At 43.7% G+C, this 27772-nt stretch overlaps 1 protein-coding gene across 3 annotated transcripts in view; it reads left to right on the top strand.

The window, feature by feature from the left end:
- HK1 (hexokinase 1) overlaps positions 1–27772 on the top strand; it is a 1728681-nt gene that overhangs the window by 299416 nt on the left and 1401493 nt on the right. For all 3 annotated transcript variants that reach the window (XM_085603586.1, XM_085603588.1, XM_085603587.1), the window contains one exon: positions 16945–17093. In XM_085603586.1, the coding sequence (XP_085459712.1) occupies positions 16945–17093 (149 nt within the window). The remainder of the gene's footprint in view (positions 1–16944; positions 17094–27772) is intronic.

Below are 27772 nucleotides of genomic sequence, written 5' to 3'. Positions count from 1 at the left end.
ATACCACACTTTGAGCACACCAGGCAGGGGGAGGCACTTGAAGAACTTCTAGCCAATTGTAACGTCTTTGAATCCGACCACACAGAAGGGGCGGTCAGGATTCCCACCTTTAAGGGACCAACTTCGGGAACTGTGATAGACTATCTTTTCATCTCAATGGGTCTTTTGCACTTGGTCAGGACATACGGGGCTGTTCCTTCGATTTTTAGTGACCATAACCCAGTATTCCTTGAGCTGAACTTGGGGGTCATATCCTCCTCCAAGAGTTGCTCACATGGGGTGGGGGTTTCCCTAGCTACAAAAGATCAAGGTAGGAGAATAAAGTGGAAGAGAGTCGTGCCCGACACTTTTTTGGAAACTTTAACTTCTAAGGTAGAAAGACAGCTGTCTATCTGTTTGGATAGTGAGCGAGCAGATAAAGAAATTATAAGCGCTTTTGAGGATATCTGTTCCCAGATCGCAGTGGACCTCACTAACACGAAAAATTATAGTGGCAACTCCGACCCTAGGTGGTTTGATATTAGTTGCTCTAAGGCACACCGGGCATTACTCCAAGCATTAAAGAAGAGCCCTAAAGATAGGGCGAGCATAGCTAATCTACGTAAGGCCTATAAATTAGCTATTCAAGGGCGCAAGGATTCCATCAAAAGGGAGGCCTGGGAAAAGCTACTGTCATTAGATGTTCTGCGGGATAGTGGCAAGTTCTGGGCTACCATTAATGACCCCTTTTTTTCTGGCCAAGAGAATTCCAATATGGATTGTGTCGTTCAAGACGAAGCCTGGCTCCGTCACTTTGAGGAGATCTACGGAGCTGGTGGTATGGCAACGAGGGTCCTCCGGTAGTAAATTTTTCCATGCCTCCGATAATTTTTAATCTGGGGGAGTTTGAGAGAGCAATTAGAGAAACATTAAAGAATAAGGCACCGGGTCCCGATGGGGTTCCGGCAGATTTATATCTAAATGCTCCCGCTTTCTGGGCCAAAATTTTAACTAACGTCTTTAATGCTTCTGCCTCCAATCCCTTCCCAGTTTCCTGGTCTACCTTGGTTATAGTCCCGATCTTTAAGAAAGGCCAGCGTAGGGATCCCGCTTGTTACAGGCCCATTTCCCTGCTAGATTCTGCCGTTAAAATCTTGGGCAGAGTCCTTTTATATAAACTCAGGGAAAATGTGGAGAGACTAGGTGTGCTCTCCAACCTACAAAATGGTTTTCGAGAAAAGAGAGGCACCATGGACCAATGCTTAAATTTACATTTTTTAATAAACAAATATACGGTGGCCATGGATGGGTCCCTATTCATGGCGTTTATGGACCTATCCTCGGCCTTCGACTTGGTGAACAGGACTAAGTTATGGAGGATTTTAGATGACATTGGCATCGATCCCCCACTAATTAACTTCTTAGTTGCTTTACATGAAAAACGTTTTGCCTCCATCAGGGTAAACCAAGAGGGCAGATAGATGTACACGACAATTTATATCAGGGAGGGGGGTTAGACAAGGTTGCGTTCTGGCCCCCCTCCTTTTTACTATTTGTATTAATGCCCTGGAAAGCTTTTTGGGTACCACTAAGGCAGACGTTCCGCGTGTAGGAGATCTATCAATTCCGGTGCTCCTATACGCGGACGATGCAGTTCTACTGACCCGTACAGGGGTGGGATTGCAAAGGTTGCTGGACTCCTTTGCCTCCCTTATGGATCAGTTGGATCTGAAGGTGAATATCATGCCATGGTTATGGGCAAAAGCAGTTGCAGACTCAAGTTTAAAACCTTTTACTGTAAGGGGGTAGAGGTGTCAAGGGTTCGCACTTTCCCATACTTAGGCGTCCTTTTTGATAACAAAGGATCCTGGGCACCCCAAATCAAGTTAAAAAGTATTTCCATGGCAAGGTCCATTAATGCCCTTATGGGCTTTTCGAAAAGGCTGGGGGCGAGGCCAATGGATGCCCTGTTAAAGGTATATAATGCAAAATGCATGTCCATCGCTCTCTATGGTGCCCCGCTGTGGGGCTACGTAGCCCAAGTTCAGATGCAAAGAGTAGAAAATAGGTTTTTGAGATCCCTCCTGTCAGTCCCTCAATCCACCCCCACTTCCTCCATTCATACAGAGGTAGGGATTGAATATGTTACTGATAAGTTGAGGATGGCCCCCCTGGTTTGTTGGGCGAAAACAAGGAAATCAGGTTGAATCATGTTATACTAACAGACATTGTTGCCATGGAAAATGCCAAGAGGATTCCCTGGGTAGAGTATGTGAGAAAGTCCTTTGTTGACCTAGGACGCCCAGAGCTCTTCACATCCCCAGAGAACATCCGTGAGAAGGACGTCTCCTGGATTAGGTCTAATTGTTTAGAAAGGGTAAGGCTGACCAGGGAGGAGATGGAGCTTAAAAACCCAGTAGTGAGACTGCATTACGCTCTAGTCACCTCGCCCTCCCTGGAACCATATTTGCAACTTGTAACTAAACCTTTTCATAGATTTTTATTGATTAGGTTTAGATTTAACCTAATTCATTTTTCTTTGGGAAGTTATCCTGTGTGGGCTAAACCTGAACATAGCACGCCCTGCAGGTGTGATAATTTCTCAACCCAGGATACCTTGCATTTTATTATGTTTTGTAGTTTTTATTCCGAAATAAGAAAAAAATATTTGCTACCCCTATTAAGAGAGAAAGGGTTTATCCAAGTCAGACCTGCCCTAATTTACTTACAGATGCTATGTAGCACTCGCGATATTTTCCACGTGGCTAGTTTTTTGGTGGCAGCTATGAGGATAAAGAATAAAAAATTGCCCTCCCTCGATGACCCTGATTGAGGTTCCCTTCTTACAGGGTATTATTTAATGCTGATTTGCACACACGATTGTCTATGGTTTTTAGATTTGTATTCTATGACCTTTATATGAACTTGTTTTTATACATAGATTGATTTTGTACCATTTCTGTTTTAACGAATATGTTTTACTGAACTTTTTTACAAGCTGTATACCCATGATTGCAAATTGTTAGGAATTTCGTGTGTCTGTCCTCTGCTTTTATGATTTTAATTAATCGAATAAAGTGCTTTGACTGACTGACTGACTGAATTATTCACAGGTGTGGCGAATATGCATTATGCCAGCATGTTATTGGAGTCAGGAAACATGACAATTCTCATTTCATTTATTCAGATAACATGCCCTGGAGGAGCAGTGTCAGTTCCTCCTGCGAAAGGAACGTTATCAACATATCAAGCGTATGGCTAAGGGATACAGGGCAATGGCCAAGAGGCACCAGGATGAAAGGGCTGCAGGCAGATGGAAGTCGATCCCAGACAGTGCAATGATTGCTGGGAAGAAACACACTAAACTGCCTGCATTATCAACATAGCAGAGACAGACCCAGCAAATCCCTGGACCATCCGGAACTCATCAGCCCACTCACAGGAGAATGTCTGCTGTCCTGGACTGGATATGGGGCTGCTCCACGTTCGGCAGCCACAACCTCACACCTGACTCTTCCCCAGTCACAGAGTGCTCAACCAGGGACATCCTCCAGAGCTCATGCACACCGTGAAAGGTCTGTCCTCACCAGAAGGGAGAGGAGGTTGATGTTCTGTCTGAACATAAGAGTTGCCAGACTTGAACGGGACCAGGATGACATTAAGGGCCACCTCATGGACATTAAGGGGGCCCTGGGGCTCCCTTATTGATGGACGATGCGCATTTGGTTTCCCACCCTGTCCAATCCCACGGTTACCCCCTCCTATTTATCATCCTGTTGACATATTTATTAGTTAGTTAATGTAAGTGTAGATTTAGTGTAGGGATAATGTAGTGTTTGGTGTAGGTAGCTTTTAATTATAGGATTTTATCTAATTAGTACTTTTGTTTAAGTTTCTGTTTCCTTTTGATGGGGGGGGGGGGTTGATGATTTTTTTTTTTTTTACTGTTTAATAAAAAAAACCACCCAAAAATATGTATTTGTTTAGTATGTATGTTTAGTTAGTTGATGTATAGGATAAGGTGTCTTTGTGACGTCAACATTGTGCCATAAGCGGGGGTGGTGCTTTGATGTTTAAGATGCGTCGTTCTGTGTATAGTCTTAGGTAAGCTAGTTAGTTTAGTGTAGTTAGATGTTAGTACAAGCTAGGTTAGTGTAGTGTAGGATTAGTTAGGATATATGGTACTTTTATAAGAAATGTTTTGTTACAAATAAATTGCAAATGTTTGAGGCTTTGTGCTCCCATTATTTTCTTGTGTGTTAACCGGTACTGTTGGATTGGTAGTGGATCACGACAGAAGCAACCCCCATCATATTTGATGTCTACAATTGTGATTACAGCATCTTCAAGGAACAGGCAACCAACAAACCTCATTGGAAATTAGTTTTTGACAAACTTATTGATGTTTTTGTGAGCAAAATCCACATTAGAAAAGAGTCTTTGAATGGTCAGACAAATATTTAACCATATGTGGTGATTAGGCTAGGACAGATTTACACAGGAAGCACAGTGGGCATTGTGCTATGCACAGCATTGTATTAATGCTGTGGGTATTGGGTCTGGACACTTTTTAGATCTTTTATTACATGAGGTTCCACACCAGCTTCACTTTCCACGTGGGGCTGCAGGGTATTTATGCTTATGATTCACAAGTCCTTCTGACGCCTCAGTACAGGTTTCTGCACAACCTTGTAGATTTATAACAGTGAGAACAATTTGTAGAATGTTGTGGGAGGGATGTAGTGATGTGCTTTACAGCTAACCTTGGCACGTCTTGGACCCATTAGCAGATTCCTAACTATGCTTTCCTACACCATTCCTCCTCTTTCTGCTCGATAGAATTATTTTTATTATGTGTCTTGTTAGGTAACCGGACTTTACATGTGTCATGCCACGACACACATCTTTTCACACATTGTCCAACACATTAACTATAGGTAGTTCTTTTGTGTATGTATTTATGAAGTATTGTTAGTAGACACTGCGGGGCCTTTGTAAGAGGAGATGGCGTTGGACATCATGGATTAACAAATCACTCTGCGACTTCGGATACACAATGCAGCAACATGTATACAACATTATGGTGCAGACATCACTACCAATTGTTTCAGCACTCAATACAGTGTAATTCAAAGAAAATCCACAATAATAAGCACATAAAGAAGATTCCGGAATTCCAAGTGTTTTCTTTTTATTCCAATCAATTCTTTATTCAATGTTCATTAAAATTCAGAAGGACCATGGCCGACGCGTTTCGTCTCGAAAAGAGACTTCTTCAGGGCTATAGGAGAAACATATATACAAACTTTGATTAAAAACACTATCTCCTTGGAGAAAACCTAATTAAAAAGACGCATTACTCAGATGTCATCTTTGGGCTATTTTTAAATCTTACATTGTATCATTATTGTACAAAGGCATTTGTAACAGAATATATATGATACAGTTCCATTTCCCTTGATGACTCGATGGGAAACAATCGCAGAGTGTTTTTGAAATCATATGCAATGCATTACATATTTATAGCAGCGCAATGCAAGACTTCATTGCAACCCTCTATGTGCCAGAAGTACCACATCTGGAACCTATTACAGCAATATAAAACGACTGTGAAACTCTTCTGAGGTACGCTGTTATACTATATTATTTTAGTGGTTTATTGAACATAATAAGTACATTGATGCTTTCTTTGATATATATTGTAATATTTTCCAGATGAATCTGTGCACCATTATTCACTGCTCAAATAGCATATTGTCCGGTGCGGATTGATATAGCCTCTACCCTCAGTATTTGTGTGAACATTTTGGTGCAGCCTTGAGTTTCCCACCTGCGCCAGTGCTACACTTAGCAGTGTAGCAGCAACGCAGGCACCCTTGCACCATGGTGCAAGGGTGCCTGCGTTTAGGGATGATTGTTTTATGTGTAGGAAGGTGTCCCTTCCGGCACATTGACAATCCTAAAATGTCTTTTTCTCACTTTTCTGTGTGCTGCTTCATACAGCACACATGTAAGTCACTAAATGTCATTGTTTTTACATAACATTTATGTTCAGGAAGGGGCACCTTCCTACACATACACAATTCATCCCAGATTGATTTTTCCATGTGTGCTGCACAAGGCAGCACATGTGAAAAGCAGATATGTGGAGGTAAGATGACTTTCTCAAGTTTTTGCCATGTTTATAGCAGGTATACCATAGTCAAAATGTATGCACTGCCTCCTATGTTCGCTGCCCTTGTACATAGGGGGTTGAGTTAAAAGGAATGGGAGTTGCGGTGAAACGCCCACCACAACACACACTGACCACTAAACATGGCGTGAAAGGGGGCCTTCTTAACAAGGCAACGTTAAGCCACATTAAGTCATTTAACACTGCCTTGTAAATAAGGCCAATACCCAATCGCCACCACAACCCCACAAATAGTGAGCTTCTGTTGGCGATAGGGGCTTGTACATATGGCCCTTCAAGTGTCTGTACACTGACGTGAGCATTGTTTCAAATCACAATCAACATCATGGTCATGTAGTTGATGTCTTTCTCGGAGACAGTGTTGTCTAACAGATCAGGGCATTTTTTATGTTGCACGTGTCAGGCACTTACATTGCATATCATGGACACAGACTAAGCATATTCCCTTTGTCAGATGTTCTTTGATTAGTAGTAATGGCTACCCTGGGCATGCATTGTTGGCACATTTCTAACATGATTGGTCATAGGCAACACACATTTTTGTGAATCAATGATTTTTATTTACATTTGCAGTGACTGATATGGGAGACTGGCCCAGTTATTTGTGCAACAACAAACCATTGTGTAAATGCCCCGGGGGGGGCAGACAGAGTCCAGGGGGGAACATTTGCAGAGACATGTTAAGGAAGAGGCAGAGTTCAGTCAGCAGGGTGATTGCGGTGTCATTGGGAACCACACAAATGTTATGTTAATGATATTTATACAGCGCAACTGCTACCTGAAGGTGTCCTGGCGCTAGTTATATCTCCTGTGATCAAATGGAAGAAGTTCATTAGGCAAAGAGCCAGGTCTTTAGGCTTTTCCTGAAAGCTAAGAGGTTCGTGATGCATCTTAATTGGAACGGCAGGTAGTTCCAGACCTTGGCCGCACTGTAAGTAAAACTTCTGCCTCCCCATCGAACTTTTTTTACGCATGGCACTGAGACCAGCCTAGCCCCTAATGAACGAAGTGGCCTTTTCGGTGTGTACCAGTGGAAATACTGTTTTAGGTATCAGGTCCTGAACCATGCAGCGCCTTAAAGACCAGACACAGTGCTTTGAAGCGTACTTGATTTCTTACCGGTAGCCAGTCCCAATTTGTTTATTTCCTTGGTAATGGGCGCAAACTGAGGTGTGCCCGAAAGCAGTCTGGCTGCTGCATTCTGCAATGATTGGAGTTTATTCAGGAGCCTTTTTTGAGCATTGAGGTACAAACTATTACAGTAGTCCAATCTCAACATAACAAGAGTTGCGACCACTGTTTGTTGGCTGCTCGGGGGCAGGAACAGCAATATTTTTCTGATTTTTTTTGATTGCAAAAAAGGTTTTAGATGCCACTGAATTAACCTGTTGCCTAAAGGTAAGACCCCCATCCATTATCACACCCAAGTTTTTCACCTCATTAGTGGGAGAGAGAGTCCATCGAGTCTGGCCACCAGTTTAGAGTCCAGAAGTTAATATTGTTTCCAAACAACATGACCTCTGTTTTACCAGTGTTGAGTTTTAGGCAGTTCTCTGCCATCCAACTCCCCACTGATAACATACACTCTTGGAATCGATTGTCTAAACCAGACTCCTCTCCGGGTAGCAGTGACACCACAATTTGGGCGTCAGCCACATATGATGTCAGGCCAAATCCAAACGCCCTAACTATAGGCGCCAGAGAGGAGACATAAACATTAAAAAGTGTAGGGCTAAAGGAAGAGCCCTGTGGAACACCGCAAGGCAGTGCAAACCGTCTTGATTGATGCTCTCCAAGTGCAACAATTTGTCTCCTGCCTGATAGAAAGGATCTTAAAAGGTCTCAAGCTTTCCCAAGGACCCCATATTCCTTTAGACGGTCCATCAAAATGTCATGCTGGACCGTATCAAAGGCAATGGACAGATCCAGCAACACCAGAACTGGCTTGCCTCCCCCGATTTACAGCTTCCCTGACCTCATCTGTGCCCTTAATGAGGGCAGTCTCAGTGCTATGGCCTTCCCTAAAGCCATATTGAGAAGAGTCCAAAGCTTGTGACTCTACTAGAAAGGCACTGAGTTGTGTATTCATATTTTTTTCTATCAGTTTCGCTGGGAGTGGAAGCCTAGAAATGGGGCGGAAGTTGTTGGGATCATTAGGATCCAAATTGTTTTTTTTAATAGGGGCAGGATAGAGGTTAATTTCCAACATTTAGGAAACTGCCCCGTTGCATACATGCCATTAACAATTGGTAATAACAGTGATGCGTAAGGGATCGGAGCTAGCTTGGCCACTGCCACTGGATATGGATCATATGGTGACCCTGAGTTAGCCGTGAGAAGCTCTTGAATGTCTTCAAGAGACACTGGTGAGAAATTCTCAAACGTTACGTTGGGAACTGTTGCTAACTTTGGTTCCTCCGCAGCTGCATATACCCCCCCAGAGCTTGACCCACTGAAGATGGACTCTACTTTGGTCAGGAAAAACGTGGCGATATCTTCTCAAAGTTCCTGGACCTGGAGAAGCCAGATTAGAAACGGTTCTGAATAGCTCTTTTGCTGAATTCTTTGCCAAATCAATACGAATTGCAAAGTACTTTTGTTTGGCGGCAAAAATAAGCAGTTTATAATTTTGCAGACTGTGCTTATACAGTATTTTATCAACTTCTCCATAGTCCTTCCTCCAGTTCCGCTCCAGCCGTTTGCACACGAATTTCTGATTTCTCAAATCCTCTGTAAACCATGGCGCCGATAGTTGAGATCTTTTAGGGCGATGAGTCTTAACTGGAGCTAGTCTTGCAGGCTTGTTCCAGCCAATTCGTATAAACTACAGACGCTTTGTCCACTCCCACTGACAATTGACCTGCCGTGGCAGTTAGAAGCTCCTGCAAAGCTGTCCCTTCAACTTTATTCCATGCTCTAGTGGCTACAGGGCCTTTGGAACATTGCCCTCTCATTCTCAGCCCCATCAGTGTCAACTCAAATCGAACGGCGGCATGGTCCGACCTAACGAGTGGCAGTAGTCCCGTAAACTTGAGACCTGGGTGGTTGGAGAAGATACCATCTAAAGTATGTCCTGCCGCATGAGTTGGCCCTGCGACCAGCTGCCTCAAGTCAGCGCCATTCATCATATCATTCAAGGCCAATGTGTCCGGGTCAGTAAGTGCCTCTAAATAAAAATTGAAATTTCCCATAACCGAGTAGGCATCTGTACATAAACCTTCTTCCAGTACATTACCAAGTCTGGCTATAAATGAGTTTCTGGCTCCTGGTGGCCTGTTCAGTAAACTTCCTTTGAAAGTGTGGTGGTGGGATACATAAAAATTAAGATAGCGCTTCACATGCCTCCATAACGATGGGCTGGAAGACTGCCTTGATTGACCCGTGATAGATCACCGCCAATCCCCCCTCTTTCTTGTGAGGCCTGTCTAAAGTGAAGCATAAAAACCCCGGAGGGGTAGCTTTCACTATATCTGGGCTTGAAGAATTATCCGTCCAGGATTCTGTGATAAATGCAATTCTTATCTCCTCTTCCTCTAAAAGCCTTGTGCACTCCAGGCTATGTTTGACCAATGATCTAGCATTAAACATTATGCATTTGATTATTTGGTCAGCGCCTCCCTCTGGCCCTACCCTCTTATCCACCCTTGGAGAGATGGGATACATAAGATTTTTTGGGGAGTGACATTCTACATTGGGGGCATGTTTCAGGGAGGAGAACTGGCAGCGCATCCAAGGAAAGACTGATACACTCGCCATTTAACTCCAACAGTGTTGTTCTGTCGTAATAGCATTTGGGAGACTTACCTGGCCTGAAACTGCAAGGGGTTCTGGCGCTGAGCACGGCCCAAGCGCAGACGGGACAAAAAATGGCAATCCATATTGATGTCCAAGATGAGTGTCGCAAAGTGATTCAGGGGACAGTGGAAGCTGATGTTTCGGGGCATGATCATAGGCCCAGATCCAAGCAGTAACAGTCCATTTGACAGAGATGATTGCTACCGCTGACTTATTCGAAAGATTGTTGAATCGTCCACATATTCCTCTTCTGATGTGTCATGTGCCTCCCATGTGCGTGATAGAAGATTGTCTGGGGCACTGTGACAGATCAGGGTGATGAGATGTGGATGTTGAAGGTGCAGCAGCAGTCTTCTGTGCCAAAGGTTGAGGCAGCACTGATGTGATGAGAAGCTGCAGGGCTTGGAGGACTCCAGCAACGGCTCTGTGGTATGCAGTCTTGGCTGCCAAGCGTAAAGCTTGCATCCGCTCCATGTTCTCCATAATCATTCACATGTAACGCAACTCCTTTGTAACATCGCTGGAGCCACTTTGACTAATCAGTTGTTCTTGTCTCTGAGTCTGAGTCAGTACTCCACGCGATGTCAGCCTTGGAATGCTGGAGAGCATGGAGCGGATTGTGGGTGCCTGTGATGGACTCTAGGTGGTCCCTAATGGCACTGATACACCCATGTACCCCATCTAATTTGGCCATCAGGCTGTCAAACCCCACCTTCACCTGGCCAGCCATCTCCTGCTGGACCTCTACCGCACAAAGTTCAAATGTAAGAAGTGGATCCTCAAGGTCCTGGGAGACAGCTGTGGTGGTAGGTGCTTGCTGCTGTGTGTTTGTACAGGGGGTGGAGCTACCAAGACGCTGCTGGATGTCCTTGGAGGGTGTCCTAGTCAATGGTTGAGAGGTCTTTATCTTCCTCATTGGAGAGTTGGACAGGAGGTGATGTTTCTCCCTCTGCAATGTGAAGGTGAGATGCTGTTGTATGTGTGTGTCAAGTATGATAATGCATTTGATCAGTTTACTAGCAGACTGCATGGCAATGTCCATTCAGAGTGTTTGGGAGGAGATACCGGTTACATGCAGAATAGTGAATCATTGTACAACAACACTGATGTGACATTATAGTTCTAAATATTGTTTTTACAGTTTTCAAGTATGCCAAATGTGAGTGGCCAATTTCTACACACATGCAGCACCAGTTGTGTGCTCTTTTCAGTAGTGACAGTGGTGCAGGTTGTACCACATTGTTGTCAATGCAGATTAGCTCCTGTAGCTCGGATTTCTGTGTCTGTACACTGCATTGTGGTAGAGTCTCCTCTACTCAGTGCACTATGATCTTTTTAAAGATTGTTCAGTTTTGGAGGTGTGGATTGCATGCTGCCACGCATTGCTGTAGCAATGCAACATGATTGTTGTTGTGGCATGAGTAGGGCTATCACACTGTTGTGATCTGGGTTGACATGATGTGCCACTTGATATGGGCAGGGACATATGCTTGATTTGCCATGATACTAACTGTGTAGATACATAATGATGTTGTTAAGTTAATGTCAGTAATGATATTCTCATCGTTGCATGCTGATCTGCAGGTATGGTACTGCTTCTGTTTTACTGCCTTTTATCCCTTTCACTCAGTGACCCTTTCACTTATGTGCATTTCCAATGGTGTGATATTGCAGGCAGGAGGAAATATGGGTCTCAGTCACAGTTGGGACACTTGTGCTTAGTTGGACAGCAGATGTCTTTCTTACATCAGGGGTTGTATGGACACGAGGATGTGACAGAATGAGACCTGCCCCTTCAAGGATAGATTCCATATTCATCTACTTCAGTGACGGGCCTGCACCATGTTTACATGTTTATGGTGCAGGCATGCATTTCATCATGCAGTGGCACTTGACCTGGCACTTGACCTGTCAGTGTGTCACACAGACAGGCAGCTTTGCAGGGTAGTACAAATGTGGATGGGTTCAGGGCAAGAATGTTTGTGTGAGGAGGGACCCCTTCGGGCACATTAGCAATGAGTGACTGATTGCGGTTTCTATGTGTGCTGCACAATGCTGTACACGTGTAAACCAAAATAGCTTTGGCAATTGAGATTTTTATTTTATGCATGTTGTGGGGTCATGGTTTTCTTTGCATACATTTCTTACTGCCCTCCTGTTGGCTTAACCATTGTGACTATGGGGTACAGTGACTTTCTATGGGTGTTGCAGGGTGAACAGACAAACACCCATTACCCTGAATGTTCTCACCACGTGCAGTGTGTAGGTGGGCCGTGATTACATGGCAGTGGATTTCCAATGGCTTCTTAGTGGTGTACCGCCCCTATCACACCCCCAACGTCACATCACGTGTGATTTTACAGGGTGATGTGTGGTTGGGAATATGCTCCTCAGATGGTCACATGCTGTTCTGTTTAGGCTTGTTGGATGCCTTTGTTTGTGTTTGGATGTTTATGAACAGGACTGCATATTTGGTCACTGACATTGGTTTTTTTTTTTTTTTTTTTTTTTTTTGAAAACCTTTATTGACAGTTCAATAAGAACAAGTATGGGCCTACAACCCCCCGGGGCCGGCCGCTAAGCAATCAGAGCAATAACGACAAGTATAAACACAGGCAGCACTTCAGGGAGCAAAATCGTACTGCTAATACTGTGAACAGCGTAAGTAGGGCACCAGGAGAAAAAGGTTTTCATTTTATGATGAAACAAGGCAGAAGGATCAGGTGACAAGCAATTTTGAAATAACGATCACGGATATGCAGAGTAATGAACGTTAGCGATTTACAGCAATCTATTCGGTCAATGGCGCAAACACAAGAACATCAGGATGGAGAAAAACATAGTCTACAGCTGCGCCCACAGTCCCCCGCCAGAACTCCCCCAGAACACCCCGGAAGTTGTGAACACATGGAACGGCAACGAGGCATAGCCAAGGGAGGTGTATCACGCTGATCCCAGAAAAAGAAAGACAAAAAGAATCAGAGAAGAAAAAGGAGGCCATGGAAAAAGACGAAGGAATACAGAGTCCCCTCCCCCAACCCCCCACCCTGCACCTCTGCAGATGAGTACGGCCCCCCCCCCCCCAGCAGTGTGCCTGTCGCCCTGGAACCAGACCCGAAATGTAGGAGAATAGGGAAAAAGAAGTAGGAAAGGACCCCCACCAGACGGGGGGGTAGAGAGAGTATTTATAAACTGGAGGAGGGCCTTCATAACAGACCCCCGGCTTCTCCCTCCCGCACGGTAAGGTTCCCCTAAAGTGAACAAGGAACAGCACAAAAACAATCTTCTCAAACCACGATGGGGAGCATTATGCGTCTATTGTGCCAGTAGCCATGTCAGGAGAGCACACCACCCCAAGCCCGCCCGTCAGGTCACTGACATTGTTGACTTTCAAACAATACTTGTTTCCATGCACGTCAAGGTGTAATGGACATCTCACACCAGGTCTGTGATTACTGTTATCTGTATGGCACATGTGTACACTTTGGAGTAGATGACAGCATTTTGTCATAAGGGATGATGGTGACATGTGGCAAGTTGACATGCATTTGTGCTAAATGGTTATTTTTGCTTGGTGTCCTACTTAAATTGTCATGCTATTTGACAGAGTGATTGGAGTTTCTGTGAGCATGGCACACAGACAAGACATGTAGATAATGTTTTGGGGACACATTCCTGATATGCATGGTCCATGCACTGTACTGTTGTAGGCAACCCCCCTCCATCGAATTACATCACATTATGCCTCAAGTATGCTGAATTTATCAATTGTGGGATATGCACCTTTTAGACAGAAGGCTGCATGATCACTGTGTTGTGGCAATGCGTGTGTTTATGGTTTGCAGACTCACTACATGCTTTCTCAGTTGGTGGGCCCAGTGATGCATCTCCTGAACAAGCAAAGGGGCACATTGAATGGAGAGGCAGCAGAGTGTCACATTGTCCTCCTTGCCTCAACACCACGCACATACATATTGTCTACACAGGGCTACATCTCTTTGCCAACAATATGATGATGCGCCCTGAACGAGATCGATGATGGTCAGAAGTCAGCATGTCACCAGCGGTGGCAGCACACATGCACCATTGTGCACGGGTGTCTGAGTTGTGTGCATGAATGTGTTTGTGCAGTAAACTCCCCCTTAATGCACATGTACAATCTTCAACTCAACTCAGACACCTGTGCACAATGGTGCATGTGGGCTGGCACCGGTGGTGGAATGCTCACTTCTGACCATCATCGGTCTCGTTCAGGGAGCATCATCATATTGTTGTCAGATAGATGGATCCCTGTGTAGACAATTTGTATGTGCGTAGTGTTGAGACAAGGAGGACAATGTGACACTCTGCTTGTTCATGTTTCCCTTATTTTGTAGTCTGATGTAAATATTTATTTTGCTATATTTTGGATTACTTTTCTGTGCAGATTTCCAAGTCTGTGACACCACCAATATGTCTTGCAATATATTTATTGACTGTGGTGATGTGTGGCTAAACCCCCAGGGACAATAGTATCTGGGACAAGATCTGCAGTCAGTGTGGGTGTGCACTGAGTGATATTTATTTGGGAGTTATTGACATTGGTCCCTTCCACCCCAGTCCCTTGTTGTTACTCATCCTGTTGCTGATGTAGCTGGTCATGTTCAGCACTATCCTGTACCTGGACTAAAACCACTGACGCATCGCAGATGACTGAAGACACCTGTTCCTCCAGGGCATCCAGCTCCTCCTGTGGCGCTGGACTCCCACCTCCGGTCTGCAGTGCTGCTTGGCGCTTGCTGGCAAGTTTCTGCTTGGTCTTGCCAGCGCTTCTTGTATTCGGTCACTGTCTTCTGCAACAGCATTCACCTTGGCTACAATGGACTGCCATGTTGCATTTTTGGTCCTCAATGACACAGTGGAGCTGACTAAGAGCTGGTGTTGTTTGTCTGTCACCTCCGCAATCAGAATTTCATTTTCCTGCTGGCTGAACCTGGTTTTCCTCTTCCTCTGGGTCTCTGGCTGGTCCTCCTGGCTGTTTGTGGTGTTGGGGGGTGTTATTCTCTCCTGCATTACTGGGTTCAACTTCCTCCGTGGTTCTTCAGTGTTTTTTTGTGGTGTTTTGGAGACTTTGCAGCGTTTTGTAGTTGATTTTCCTGCTAAACGTGAAACAAGTGGCGTCACGCTGATTAGCTTGCAGTTTCTGGCCGCTGACTGGCCGACCACCTCTTTTTCACGTTTGTGGCAACATTTTTATCGCCGTAACACAGAGGTTAACATCGACAAATCTACCCGCAATGAGAAACTATCGCCATGTAGCGACGTATTGTAAATACATCGGTACCATGGCGATAGTTTAAGGCGGTACAGGGCGGTAAGAAAATTGCAGCTAACTATCGCTAACGTTAGTTAGCGGCAATTCTTGTACATATGCACCGTAGTCTGTAACAAGTCTGTACTTTACTAAAATCCGATTCCTATCCGTGGCTGGCAGTGATAGATAATAATTCTTGTTGAAGGATAAGCAATGTATATTTACGTTTGTGGAAGCTGCATAGCAGTTTCTTGATTGCACCAGTAGGGTGCCGGTGCTCAAGGGTTAACTTGGATTTCTCTGCTGTTGAACTGCATTCTTAGACGAAGTGGGTCTTGGAAGCTCGGCTGCTGGAGATGAAGAGGAGGGTGTGAAACAGTGAACAGTAGTATCACGTAGGAAAAACAGAATAAAAGCTCAGAGACAGGGCAATATTTCCCAAATTATGTTGGAAGTCTCGCAGCACGTGTTATCGTTTGTTATTGCTATTGATTTAAATTAAATGTTATTTTTTGTAGTTGAATACATCACCTAACCAAGTCTAAAAAAGAAGCATTTCATTTACGCTTGAAACACAGCAAACTGGTGAGCTTGCTCAACTGTACACGAAGCAGACGAATGGGTGGTCGTAAATTTGAAATGCCTTCTGTTTCTCTCCTTATCATATATACTCTCCTAGCACTATGGAAATTTCCATGCTTGTAACACCTCTCTTCTCTCTTCAAAGTTAAAAAATGTGAAAGGGAAGCATAAGCATACCTCAACTTTCAAATAATAAACGAAAGCCTGCAATAACCACATATGCCACTAACCACCATATTACACGCTGTACCTTAAAAATGGCATTGTCGTTTACCAATAACTCTAACTTTAACAAATGCAAAAAGATTGCATTGCAAATGCTTATTTTTATGCCCTCTGGCAGCATGTAATTGAAGACAGCCTGGAAATAAAGTCCCGCTTGCAGGCTAACTTCATTTCCAAATCTCTACTGAGACATATGCGCTAGGGTTGCAGCTCCCACCCCACCCCCTCATCCCCGTTTGTGGACCTCTTATCCAGAGGGACCTTTTGTAACAGCTTTGGTTGCAAATACTAATGCCTCTAATGCTTCTTAAAAACACTTGCGACAAATTAGCCAGTGCTTTTTTTTTTTATAGTTTGCACCTGTTACCATCTGCTTACACTTGATCCAAATTTGTGAGCGCACCTGTTTGTTCTCCCAACTGTTTGTGAATGGTTAGTATGTACAAGTCAATATTTTGAAATATTCTGTTTTTGGTGACTGCTATAGCCACACAACTGTTTTTTTTAAATGTAATAATTCGGTTTTCTGTGCTTTTGTTCGATTGTTCGGATGTCTTTTGAGTTTTGACTTTTCTGCAATTGCAAGTCGGAGTTCATTTGCATAATAGACCATACGTTCATTTTTACAATATGATCTGATACAGTATCCTCTAATTCTATCTTCATAAGCTTACAGTGTATTTCAAATGAGACCAAACTGCATTTTGCTCATTCAAAAGTTATCTTGATAAGTATGTTATTTCTGAAGAAATAAACCAAATCAACACTGCATTTAAATTATACTTCACTTTTACTTCTGTTGAACCTATTGAAGCAAGAGTAGACAACTTTGTATGAAGCTGATTTGATAATAAAAGTTTTTTTTCCCGTAAAACAGAAAAAGGAGACTTCATTGCATTGGACCTTGGTGGATCAAATTTTCGGATTTTGCGTGTGAAGGTATCTCATGAAAAAAAGCAGACAGTACAGATGGAAAGTGAAATTTATGATATACCAGAAGATATCAGACATGGGACTGGTACTCGGGTACGTATCTGTCTTTGTGCTCCAAGAGAGTGGGCTCCTCCATGTGATTTTCAGCACATGCAGCAGTGGTAACTTTTTGAAGCTGGAATATTTTTCTGTAGGCAGTTGATTTTGATGGTTGCAGAAGGTAGAAGCAATCCACTAACCCTGGTGCAGTGGGGCTATAGTCATTGAGCCACCAATGTCAATTGAGCCACCGATGTCAAGGGTGGACAAAACAGCTTAATGCCCAGCCCTGACTTCTCCCGGTAGATGCCAGTGGGGCAGTGATGGTCGCAGCCATGCTGGGGAGTGGTGGTACTTGCAGTCAATATCATGACAAATCCTTGTAGAAAGGTAATATCTAAATTGTAGTGGACAACAGATTTTCACAGAGCATACATGCTTGGATCCCTGGGGAACATTAAGGGGTATTAAAGGTACCAGGGCACACCTGCTCATGCCAGGGGCACATTTCAGTCCCAGCAGCAATAGCGAATTTGTGGTTTACTTTCTTCTCATTGTGCCTTGCTGGGCACCCCAGGGTCCAGTTAAAAACATGCCAGAAAGTCACTCTTGCTTAAATCATGCTAAGGGAGCTCATTCACATCATCACACAGAGACCTTCACATCCCAAGAAGCATATACACTCGCCTGTCTTATAACGGTCCTTTGAATTAGTCAAGCTTGCCCTGCTTCTGCCAATGCTTGTACATGTGCAATGCATTTGTGAAACTTTATGAACACATTTTTCAATACAAAAAGCCACGGCAGGTGTAACAAGGGTGTGCAGTGCAAGACAAACCCAGGAAACAGCCTTAAAGCAACAAGTAAGTTGTGTTGAGAGTAATGCTTGCATTATTTCAGCCTCTGACCATCAGTCAGGTCGCATTCCAGACCATCGTTTTTTGCCACTGTTCCACTCTAGACCAAGACTAGCCATATCCCAATCAGTCTTAGTCCTGGTTCAGTAGGAGCAGTCCAAAACTAACTGCCAGGCACGGTCCCTTCAGAGGGGCTACAAACAATCCCTGACTGGTTGTGGCCTATTTAGGATTTGTCAGGGTGTAGAGCTTGAGTTCATTGACATGACACCTACATGTGAACATACCGATCACATTTGCAGTGTCAACTACAACAAACAACAAAGTGATGAAAGGAATGCTTGAAGTAATGTCACCTACTGGACAGCACCTGGGCCACATTCCAGAGCATCGTTTTGCACCCATAATGCCACTCTAGAAAGAGACTTGTCAGATACAAATGCGTCTTGATCCTGCTCCAATAGTGACAGTCCAGCTTGCACTGCTGGGCCCAGAGGAGCACAGAGTGCATACGGGGTAGAGCTCTGAGGTCAGAGGGATAATACAGAGTGTAAAGTGGAGGGAGCACAGGGTGCAAGTGGAGAGCCTATGGTACATAGGAAAGTGCAAGGTGCAAAGTGCAGCATGGTGAAAAAGATAAAAATAGGTGAGAGCGCAGGAATGAGCACAGGCTGCAAAGTGAAGGAGTGTGTGTACAGGAGGTGCAAATAGGGCATAAAGTGGGGAGCAGGAGGTCAAATGGGAAGCATAGGGCAGCAAGGGGGGGGCATATTGTAAAGGGGTGCCCAATGAGTGAACGGGGAGCATAAAATGCCAGTTGGAAATGCAAGGTTCAAAGGGAATTTTGGGTAGAGGGAGAAAGGAAAGGTGCAATGGGGCCACATAGAATGTAAAGAGCAATTGCAAGGTGAAACAATGGTATACTGCTTGCAAAGGGGTACAGCGTCTACTTTCGGAATATAGGGTGCAAGGGAAAAGATCAGAACAGGCAAGTGCATGATTTCTCAAAGCCTGTAAAAACGGTCACATGGGCATCAGCAGTGCAAGCTGTATACTCTCTCTCTCACTCTCTCTCTCTCTCTCTCTCTCTCTCTCTCTCTCTCTCTCTCTCTCTCTCTCTCTCTCTCTCTCTCTCTCTCTCTCTCTCTCTCTCTCTCTCTCTCTCTCTCTCTCTCTCTCTCTCTCTCTCTCTCTCTCTACTACAGTGGCATCTGCAATGTAAGTTTGCTACTCACACACCAAATAAGAACTATGTAGGAATGATTCACACAGACAAAACATTACAATAAAGGCAACAGCAATGCGTCTTTTCCATACACAGAATACATACAGCATGTGCAGTATTAGTGCAAGTTTCCCTTACATACTGAACATAAACAGCAAAGGCAACAGCAGTGCTAAGGTGGAGTTCTTCTTGGCTGTTGGGGACACATCCCATGTTCATCTCACTAATGGAAGGCCGGGCACAGGTGTGTGCCTGAGATGAAGGGTTGTAGGAGTGTGAGAGGGACTGGCCATGCAGGTGCTGCAGCTGTTGGCCTGAGTATAGCACACAGAAGTGATGCTTTGTGGCAGCACAGTATCTAGGGTGAAACCTTTGAGCTCATGAACAGTGGCACTGAAGCGAAAGAGAGGCCACAATAGGCAACAGGCTTATTTTGAAGGTACAGGTTGGGTGGGTCTCAGGTCTAGCTCATGACACAGAAGTTGATGAGTGTGGAATCTAGTCCGGCTTAGCCCACCTTAGGAATTAGTCTACTTCCCGGCACTGATCCACTTGATGCAGTTCACTATTCTTTTTCAGTTGCCTGAGTGCAGGTAAAAGCTCACTGAGATGCTCAAGTACAGCCAGGCAGAAACTCTGTGCTTAGGCCAGTGTAGCTCTCTGGCTGATAGCAGGCTGGATGTACAGCAACAAAATACTGTGCACTTTAGGAAGCAATAGTCTTGTTGGACATTCTGGGGTAGATTTAAATCTTGGAAGGACGGGATAATTACAGTTGCCACAGTGGAGTACTTTACTCCTGCAACGGCAAAGATACTCCACCTGCTGAATTTAGAGATGTCCCCTGCGGACTTATCTTGCATTTTCAGAAACTGGGCACAGAGCCGTTTGTCAAACTTCTAACTTTATTTTTTTTTTTAAAGAAAATCCCCAAAGCGTGATTTTCTTTTTGAAGATAAAAAAACACACAATGACCCCCTCACCATGGGGGTATTTAAAAGTTTTAACTGCCTGTTACTGCCATGGTAATGGGAAGTGACAACTGACCATGTGTCCACCCACTCTAAATAGGACAGTCAGACATGTAGCCAAACCTCCGATGGCCCTTCTGGCTCAAATTGAGGAGAGCGAACCTTCAGGTTGGTGGAAAGGGCACTCAGTTGCCGCTGCAATGAAATACTCTTTCCAGCATCTAAATCAGACCCACTGTATTAAACCTGACACTGTAACAAGCATCCAGCTTGATTGCACATCAACCACAGACTGCAATATAGTGAGAAACCACACTTTTTTAGAAACAAGTCTGCAGTTCAAAACATCTAAACATACAACACATAAAACCCCAAACACCACTAATACACAATGAAAAACCTGGTCTACCCCTATACCCTAAAGTCCACCCCCCGCCCCATGATACCAAATCCATCCCCAACAAATCGCTCACATGCCACACTTGCATTTTCCCTCTCCCATCTCACAATAATTTCTATCATACCCATGTCACCCAAGCACGTCATCAGACTTTCACATTTCTCACCAGCTTAACATACTGTCCTCAAATTCTCCCCCCAGGCCCTCCTCTGTGCCCCCATTCCCCCACAGGAGGGGTGGATACGCCCGCTTGTGACTCACCATCCTCCAAATTACCTACTGCCAACCAGAAAAACGCCGCCAAGGTGTTTTCCTGCCCACTCCCATCCCCATGTCCCATAATCACACAAAATATCCCGTAGTGTGTTCAGCACCCAATCTTCTCTCCCAATAAGATAAGCATTGAACTCCTAGAACTACAGCACATAGTACGCATTGCCAAGCAACGATAAATGCACAGCATCTGCATAATATAGTGTGACATTCTCTTCTTTAATATGGTATTAAGACAACACCTTTGTACCTCAGATCAAACAAAAAGCTCTCATTGCTCTTTTCAGCTTACGTCTTGCCTTATCCACAGAAGTGCATTTTAATGCACCCGCCATGTTCTCCTAGGCACAAATGCGATCTGAACTATACATGTTCCAGCCCAGATATTTTTTATCCTCGCCAAGTCATCTTTCATTGATTTCAATCATGATAGGCCCGATAGTTGGACCAAGTAATTCTCTCCTAACTGAATTACGAGGCGGTCTGGACAGCCCCTTTCAAGCAACAGTTTCCCCCTCATATCACCTGCCTCTTAGTCCACCAGTAAATCTTGTGTCTGCTGAGAGACCTAAAGAGCGACCACATAAATGGCTGTCAGCGAATTTTGCAGCCAGTCAGCCTAAAAAGTGTTCCACAATCCAAGTCTATTACTTCTGAAGCCGGGCCTTGAACACAACCTATGAAAGAACATAACAGCATTAGTAAAAAGAAACAAACCTCAATTTTGCAGCGCTTCCGATCCGCAGCTCCCATATTGCTCACAAGCCTTGAGTGCCACCTCCCAGTCCTCCTGATGTCGTCATTCTGAAATCCTAAGCTTGCTGCCTCTGAAGCAACTCCTTTTTTCTTTTTTTTTTAATAATTTTTATTAAACAGGCTGACAGGAAAAACACATATAAATACTTACATCAGTTAACGTCTATAATCGAGAAAATTATAATATAGAAAATTATAATATATTCTCAGCGCTAAATAGCAAAACTAAGCTATAAACACGGGAGGGGACAGAAAGAATGAGAGGAAAAGAAGAGAAAAAAAAAAAAAAGAAGAGGGGAGGAAAGGAAGATTAAGAAGATAATAGAGGCCGTCTCATCCTATAAAAGTTCCCCAATTTTTTTCGTGTTTGCTTATGGATCGACTCCCTCTTAGCCTAGCTAAAGCTGACTCCATGGTGTAGATCTCAGTAACCAGCGCCCACCAGTCCCAAACCGTGGGTGGATCGGTGCAAATCCAGGCTCTTGCCACAGTTAATTTAGCGCATGACATAAGTATTGAAGTCAACGCGGCTTGTGGGATTGGATTAGGATATATGTCAAGCAGAACTGAGGCAGCGGTGAATATGGGTGTTTGGATATGTTTGATTTTTAGAACCTTCTGAATGTCCCCCCAATAATCCTTTAGAGTAGGACATGAAAACAACATGTGTATCAAGTCGGCGGCCTCAGTTGCGCATTTTGGGCATTTAGTTCGATCACTAAAAGAATTATTAGAAGACCATTTAGATATTATTTCGGGCGTATAGTATAGCATACAGCTCGTTCTAAACTGTTGAAGCCTTAAGCTTGAAGAGCGAACCAGTTTATTAATGTTTGACATAGAGCTCCCTATTTCTCTAGCTGTAATATTTATACCTAATAGCCTGCCCCATTTATCTGCTAACTTAGAACAGTCGTTTGATTTATAACAAGATAGAACGTGATAAGTATCTCTTATAGTTGATTTGGTTTTTCCAGAGTATAGGCAGGACCAGATTTCGTTGTCTGTAACCGCTAAGATTTGTTTTTTATTAATCAAATAGTCGTGCAGTTGCAAGTGTTTGTATCTCATAGTTTCAGGGAGATCGAATAATAGTTTAAGAGTATTAAATTCTATAAACCCATGAGTACCATATAAATCCCCTAATGCATTAATACCTTTCCTAGACCAGCTATAAGTAGAATTGTCGTTAAAGATTCCCGGTAAACGCCTCTGAAGCAACTCCAAGCCTAAATAAATGAATGCCAACATTTTTGTCATACAAACCTAAATAAGACAGAGCCTTTTAGAAACTCCCCAAAGATTAGTCGCTGTAACCTTTGTGCCATCAGCGTAGCAAAATATTTCCTCCTCAGCATGAGAGTTTATATGTAAGTAACCTTGCCACAAAGACAAAGGACCTGCTTTGGCCACCATACTTTGACTTAAAACTACTAACTATGTTTTTGATCTGTGAAGCCATACTGTATCGAAAACATTTGCCTTAAACTGTCATAATAACAAAAAACAAGCATCTCAATATCTGTACTAACAAAGAAACTAATAATGGGTCCTTAATGTTCTCCATTCCTCTGCCACCTTGGACCAACCTATTAGTACTCTACTCACCGATTCCCTTTCTGTGGGGACATGTCCCCAAAATAACTTAACATAAAATGACAAACCTGCTAACATCCTAGAAATAGACAAACTCATGTCAATCAATTCTAACACAAAACGCCTCACCTCCTCTTTACGCTGTTACAAACCTCTCTCCCTACTCCCTCTCTTTCTTGTACTGCTCTTCTGAAAGTCCCTCCATGCCTGGAAATAGGACCACTTAGTACTACTGGATATAGACTTCTCAGCCAAACTAAACATACTCATTTCCCCAGGGACCAAATGTCTGGCGGCAACTCTGTCTTCCTCTCCTCCACCTCAGGGGCAAACTGCCGGGGACTGCCGCCACTGCAAACAAGATAAAGCATTGGGTATGTTATTGCTCGCTTCAGGGACATGTCTTGCCTTAAAAACAATATTGCAATGTAAAAAACCCCACATAAACCTCCTCAAAAGCTTCAACACCCTTAAATCGCTTGCCTTCTGCTAGTTCACCAACTGCTCCAACATTGTATTGTCCACATTAAACAAGACTGGAATGTTTGCCAGTTCTCTTCGCCAAACTTCCAATGCCACCAGCAAAGAAAATAATTTTTAAAAAGCATTTATTCTGCCCTGACTCAACCAGTGATCAGGCCACTGCTCTGTTTATCATCTTCCATCCCATAAAAGGCCAAAACCCGCAGCACCTTCCGCATGTGAGAAAATCTGAACATTCTAATCCATTTTACCCTCAGCAAAAATATGCTCACACCATTAAAGAGCTCAAGAAAATGCTGCCAAACTCGCACAACGGTCCATAAGGCCAATGTAACCTTTACTCCATGATACTGATACGACACTAAACCCATTCTCCTACAGTAAGTCCTGCCAGCTCTTACCACTCTGCAAGCGAAATTAAGATGACTTAAAAGACGTTGTTGAAGTTACGCAACTCCTACTTCCCTGCCTCACACGCCTACTTCAGTAAAGGAACAATCCCTCTCACTTTCTCAACTGGTAACTTAACCTCCATTTTCAGAGTATCCAGCTCAGTGTCCAAGAAAATCAACACTGTGTTAAGGGCTACTGTTTCTGTTGGGGCCGTGGCAACCTAAAGTCATCTTTCAAATTCTTGTAAAACATTCAACACCCAGGCATCCTTCAGATCTTCATTTACCAACAAAATAGAAAATCATACTGATAATGTGAAACCGGCTTATATCCTGCCTTCTCCAGCCCCATTCCTTGTAAAAAAAAAAAAGTCAAAGGGAGCACAAGAAATTGTGCAATCTATTGGCAATACTCGGTCTAGAAATATCACCCCTTCAAATTTGACACCCCAGAAACTAAAAATCAACCGGGTCAATCAGCATTATGCAGAATGCTGATTTAATATCACATTTTGCCAATTTCATCACATGACCACAGCTTCTCACCAACTGAATTGCATCATCTACTTTTTGCATATTGCACTGATGTCCTGGAGCAAGCAGTCGTTCACAGAAGATCCTTCCGACCATGATAAATAGTGTATCACATGGTAATCCCCCCCGTTTTGTTTTTGGGACCACACCCAGAGGGACTACTATCAGATCAGGTAATGGCCAAACAAAATATGGGCCAGCAATCTTTCCATGCAGGACTTATTTCCTCAGTATTTCCCTCATTGCCAAGGGGAGCGCTTTAGCTTATTTCAAATTATCCGCCTAGCGTTGTGCCTAGGATCCTGATAACCAATTCCAAAACCAAACAAAAAGCCCGTTTGTAGTGTGATAGCGGCATCTCTGTCTGGATAGTGCACCTGCCACCATCACATTCTTTCCAATGTAACTGGGTAGCTGTCCTTGCGTAGCAGTTGACCCTGCTGACCTCAGCCCCTAAAAGACTTCTGCTGTTCGCCTAGCGGCATATGCCCAAACTGTTGTCCAAGTGGGCGCCTGCCGCCGCAGCCCAAACATTCATTCATATAATGGCTTAATTAGTGGAAACAAGACACCCTGTTCAATGCCAAACACACTCCTCCTGGAAACATAGGTTGTCCTCTTCCAGAATTCCACACACCGTCCCAGCGAGGCGACCCAGAAAGGGCCAACCATGGAGCAGCAAACCAGTAGCTGTATCAGCAACCAACGCCAGTCATGTAGGCGACATCCACTTCAGCCATGACTCTAAATCCAAATCCTCCCGAGGTTTCTCTGGATTAATACTGACGTGGGCCCTGAACTCCTCATCATAGTTATACCAGGCCCCCCCGACTGGTATTTAAAATGAACCACTGCTCTATCTGGATAGTTTTCACAATTTATGCTAGGGTAAGTTAAAAACGTTGATTTCCAATTGTCAATCTTTTAATCAGCAGCTAGGGGCATCAGACCAAATCCCACTCGTCTTCTTTAGAACCTTATTTTCCCTACATCTCTCTATTGAACTAGTTTAAAAGCATCAACAAATTTCCTCTATCAATCTTTTCTTTTGTCTTACTGATGAATGATCCCAGAAAGGCAGCTTTAAATCCAAGAATGGTAGTGTTTATTTATCCTTGTACAGCTTAGTCGTCACTTCTTCACCCTTTTTTGTCCAAACTTTTTTCCCCATCAACTTTATTCTTTAACTGCCCACTTTTGGGTATGCTCCAGCAACCCCAAACTTGCCTTCTTGCCTTTAGCCTTTATTTGAATCTTCAACACTTACCCCAGAATGTCCAATAACACCATCCCCAACAATAACTGATTATATTTCACATCTTTTTTCATCTGGGGTGCCCACATAAGGACCTCCATTTTTCCATACCTTGCCATAACTGTCATGTCCGTCCAGATTTTGCTCCCTGGCTTCTTCCTTCTTGAAAACGTCACTTCCAGAAACACTGGCTGAGGTGCCTTGTCCGCTTTTGACTTCTATTTTTTTATTGTATAAAGTTTTATATAGCGCGAACATGACCCGTGAGGGTATCCGAGCGCTTTTCAGGTGATCAAAGTAAGAAACAAGTTGAGGATCTTAACCTCCATAGGAAATCGGCAAGATAGTAGTCATGATCAACAAATGAATAAAAGTCAAGGGTAAGCTCAAGAGACTAAAGTGTGATCTAGGGCAAAATGTGTTAATCAGAAGTGTTTTCACTTCTTTTTTGAAGGAGACGGCAGACTGAATCAGACGAATTTCAGGAGGTAGAGAGTTCCACATTTTCGGGGATATACCCGAGAAGGCTCTGTTGCAAGATTTCTTTTTGTGGAAAATCTGTGATTTCAGCAGCAGGGAGCTGGTACTTTGTGAATATCTGCGTCCGCTAGATAGTTCTAGTTTTTCTGCTAAATACCTAGGGTTATTGAAATGTAAGGTTTTATGAGTCATGCATGCAATTTGTAGTTGTGCTCTTGCCTCATAAGGGAGCCAGTTAAACAATTTTAGATCTGGGGAGATCTAAAATCTTGTTTCTTTTTGTTCGGGTGATGAGTCTGGCAGCAGCGTTAAAGGTGCCAGGTTGGATCTAGGCATGCCACAGAGTGTAGCACTTCAGTAATCTAGCTTGGGAATGGCTAGAGCTTGGACTGCAGATTTAAGGTCATAATGGGGAAGGAAAAGTTTCAATTTCCTTAAAATGCTCATTTGATAATTTTCTCCTTTGGTGGTGGTACAGATGTGATCCTGCATGTTCAGGTATTTGTCGAGTGTACTTCCCAAAGATCGTGCAGACTATGTGAGGTGAGCAGTTGAAGGCAGTTAGATGTTTCATCCATGGGTCGATCTTGAGAATGTGGTTGGGTGGGGTAATGAAGAGAAATTCAGTTTTGACAACATTTAGTTTGAGATAGTTGCGAGTTAACCATTTCTGAGTATTTTGTAGAGTTGTGTTGAGGGAAATGATGTCTTCTGGGGCGGAGATTTTCAGGTACAGTTGAGTAAATCTGCATACATACGATGATGAACGTTAGAGAATTTCAAGGAGATTGCTTAGAGGTTCCATGAATAAGTTTAAGAGAGTGGGTGAGAGGGCAGACCCCTGTGGAACCCATTGGGGGGACCAGCAGTGGATGTGGACAGGGATTGATTACCCTGGACTCTTTGTGATCTGTTATGCAGGAATGAGGTAAACCAATGTAGGACGGTCCCTGATAATCCCATCCTCTGTTCAGGTAAGTTTAGAAGACTTGTGTTTAACAGTATTGAAGGCAGACAATAAGTCAAGGAGCATGAGAATGCACGCTTCATTCTGATCCAGAATTATTGATACGTCATGCACTATGCGTGTGAGCGCTGATTCTGTGCTGTAACTTTTTTTAATGGAAGCTGCTTTTGCATTGGTTAAGGAGTTGGACACATTTTTCAAGAGGCTTTGCCATAGTGGGGTTGTTGGAGATTGAGCGGAAGTTGTTATGGTCTGAGCAGTCTACAGTTGCTTTTTTCAAGATTGGGGTAATTTGCCCTACTTTTAGGCATTCAGGAAGAGTGCCTTTGCGGAGTAAGGCATTTACGATCTTGGTCCATAAAGGGAGAATAGAGGATTTGATCTCCTTGAAGATATTCGGATTTGATCTCCTTGAAGATATTCGGAGGCAAAGGGTCGATGAAGTGATCTGAGGGTTTCAACGCTATAAGCATGTTGTGAATGTCTTTCATTGGGGGTTGTGAATGTATGCCAGGAGGAATTGTTTTGGGGGAATACCCAGGGA

This window comes from Triturus cristatus, chromosome 1_2 (genome assembly GCF_964204655.1).
Source record: "Triturus cristatus chromosome 1_2, aTriCri1.1, whole genome shotgun sequence".
NCBI lineage: Eukaryota > Metazoa > Chordata > Amphibia > Caudata > Salamandridae > Triturus > Triturus cristatus.
The sequence above is the reverse complement of the archived record's forward strand: the minus strand, read 5'-3'. Positions and strand labels throughout refer to the sequence as shown.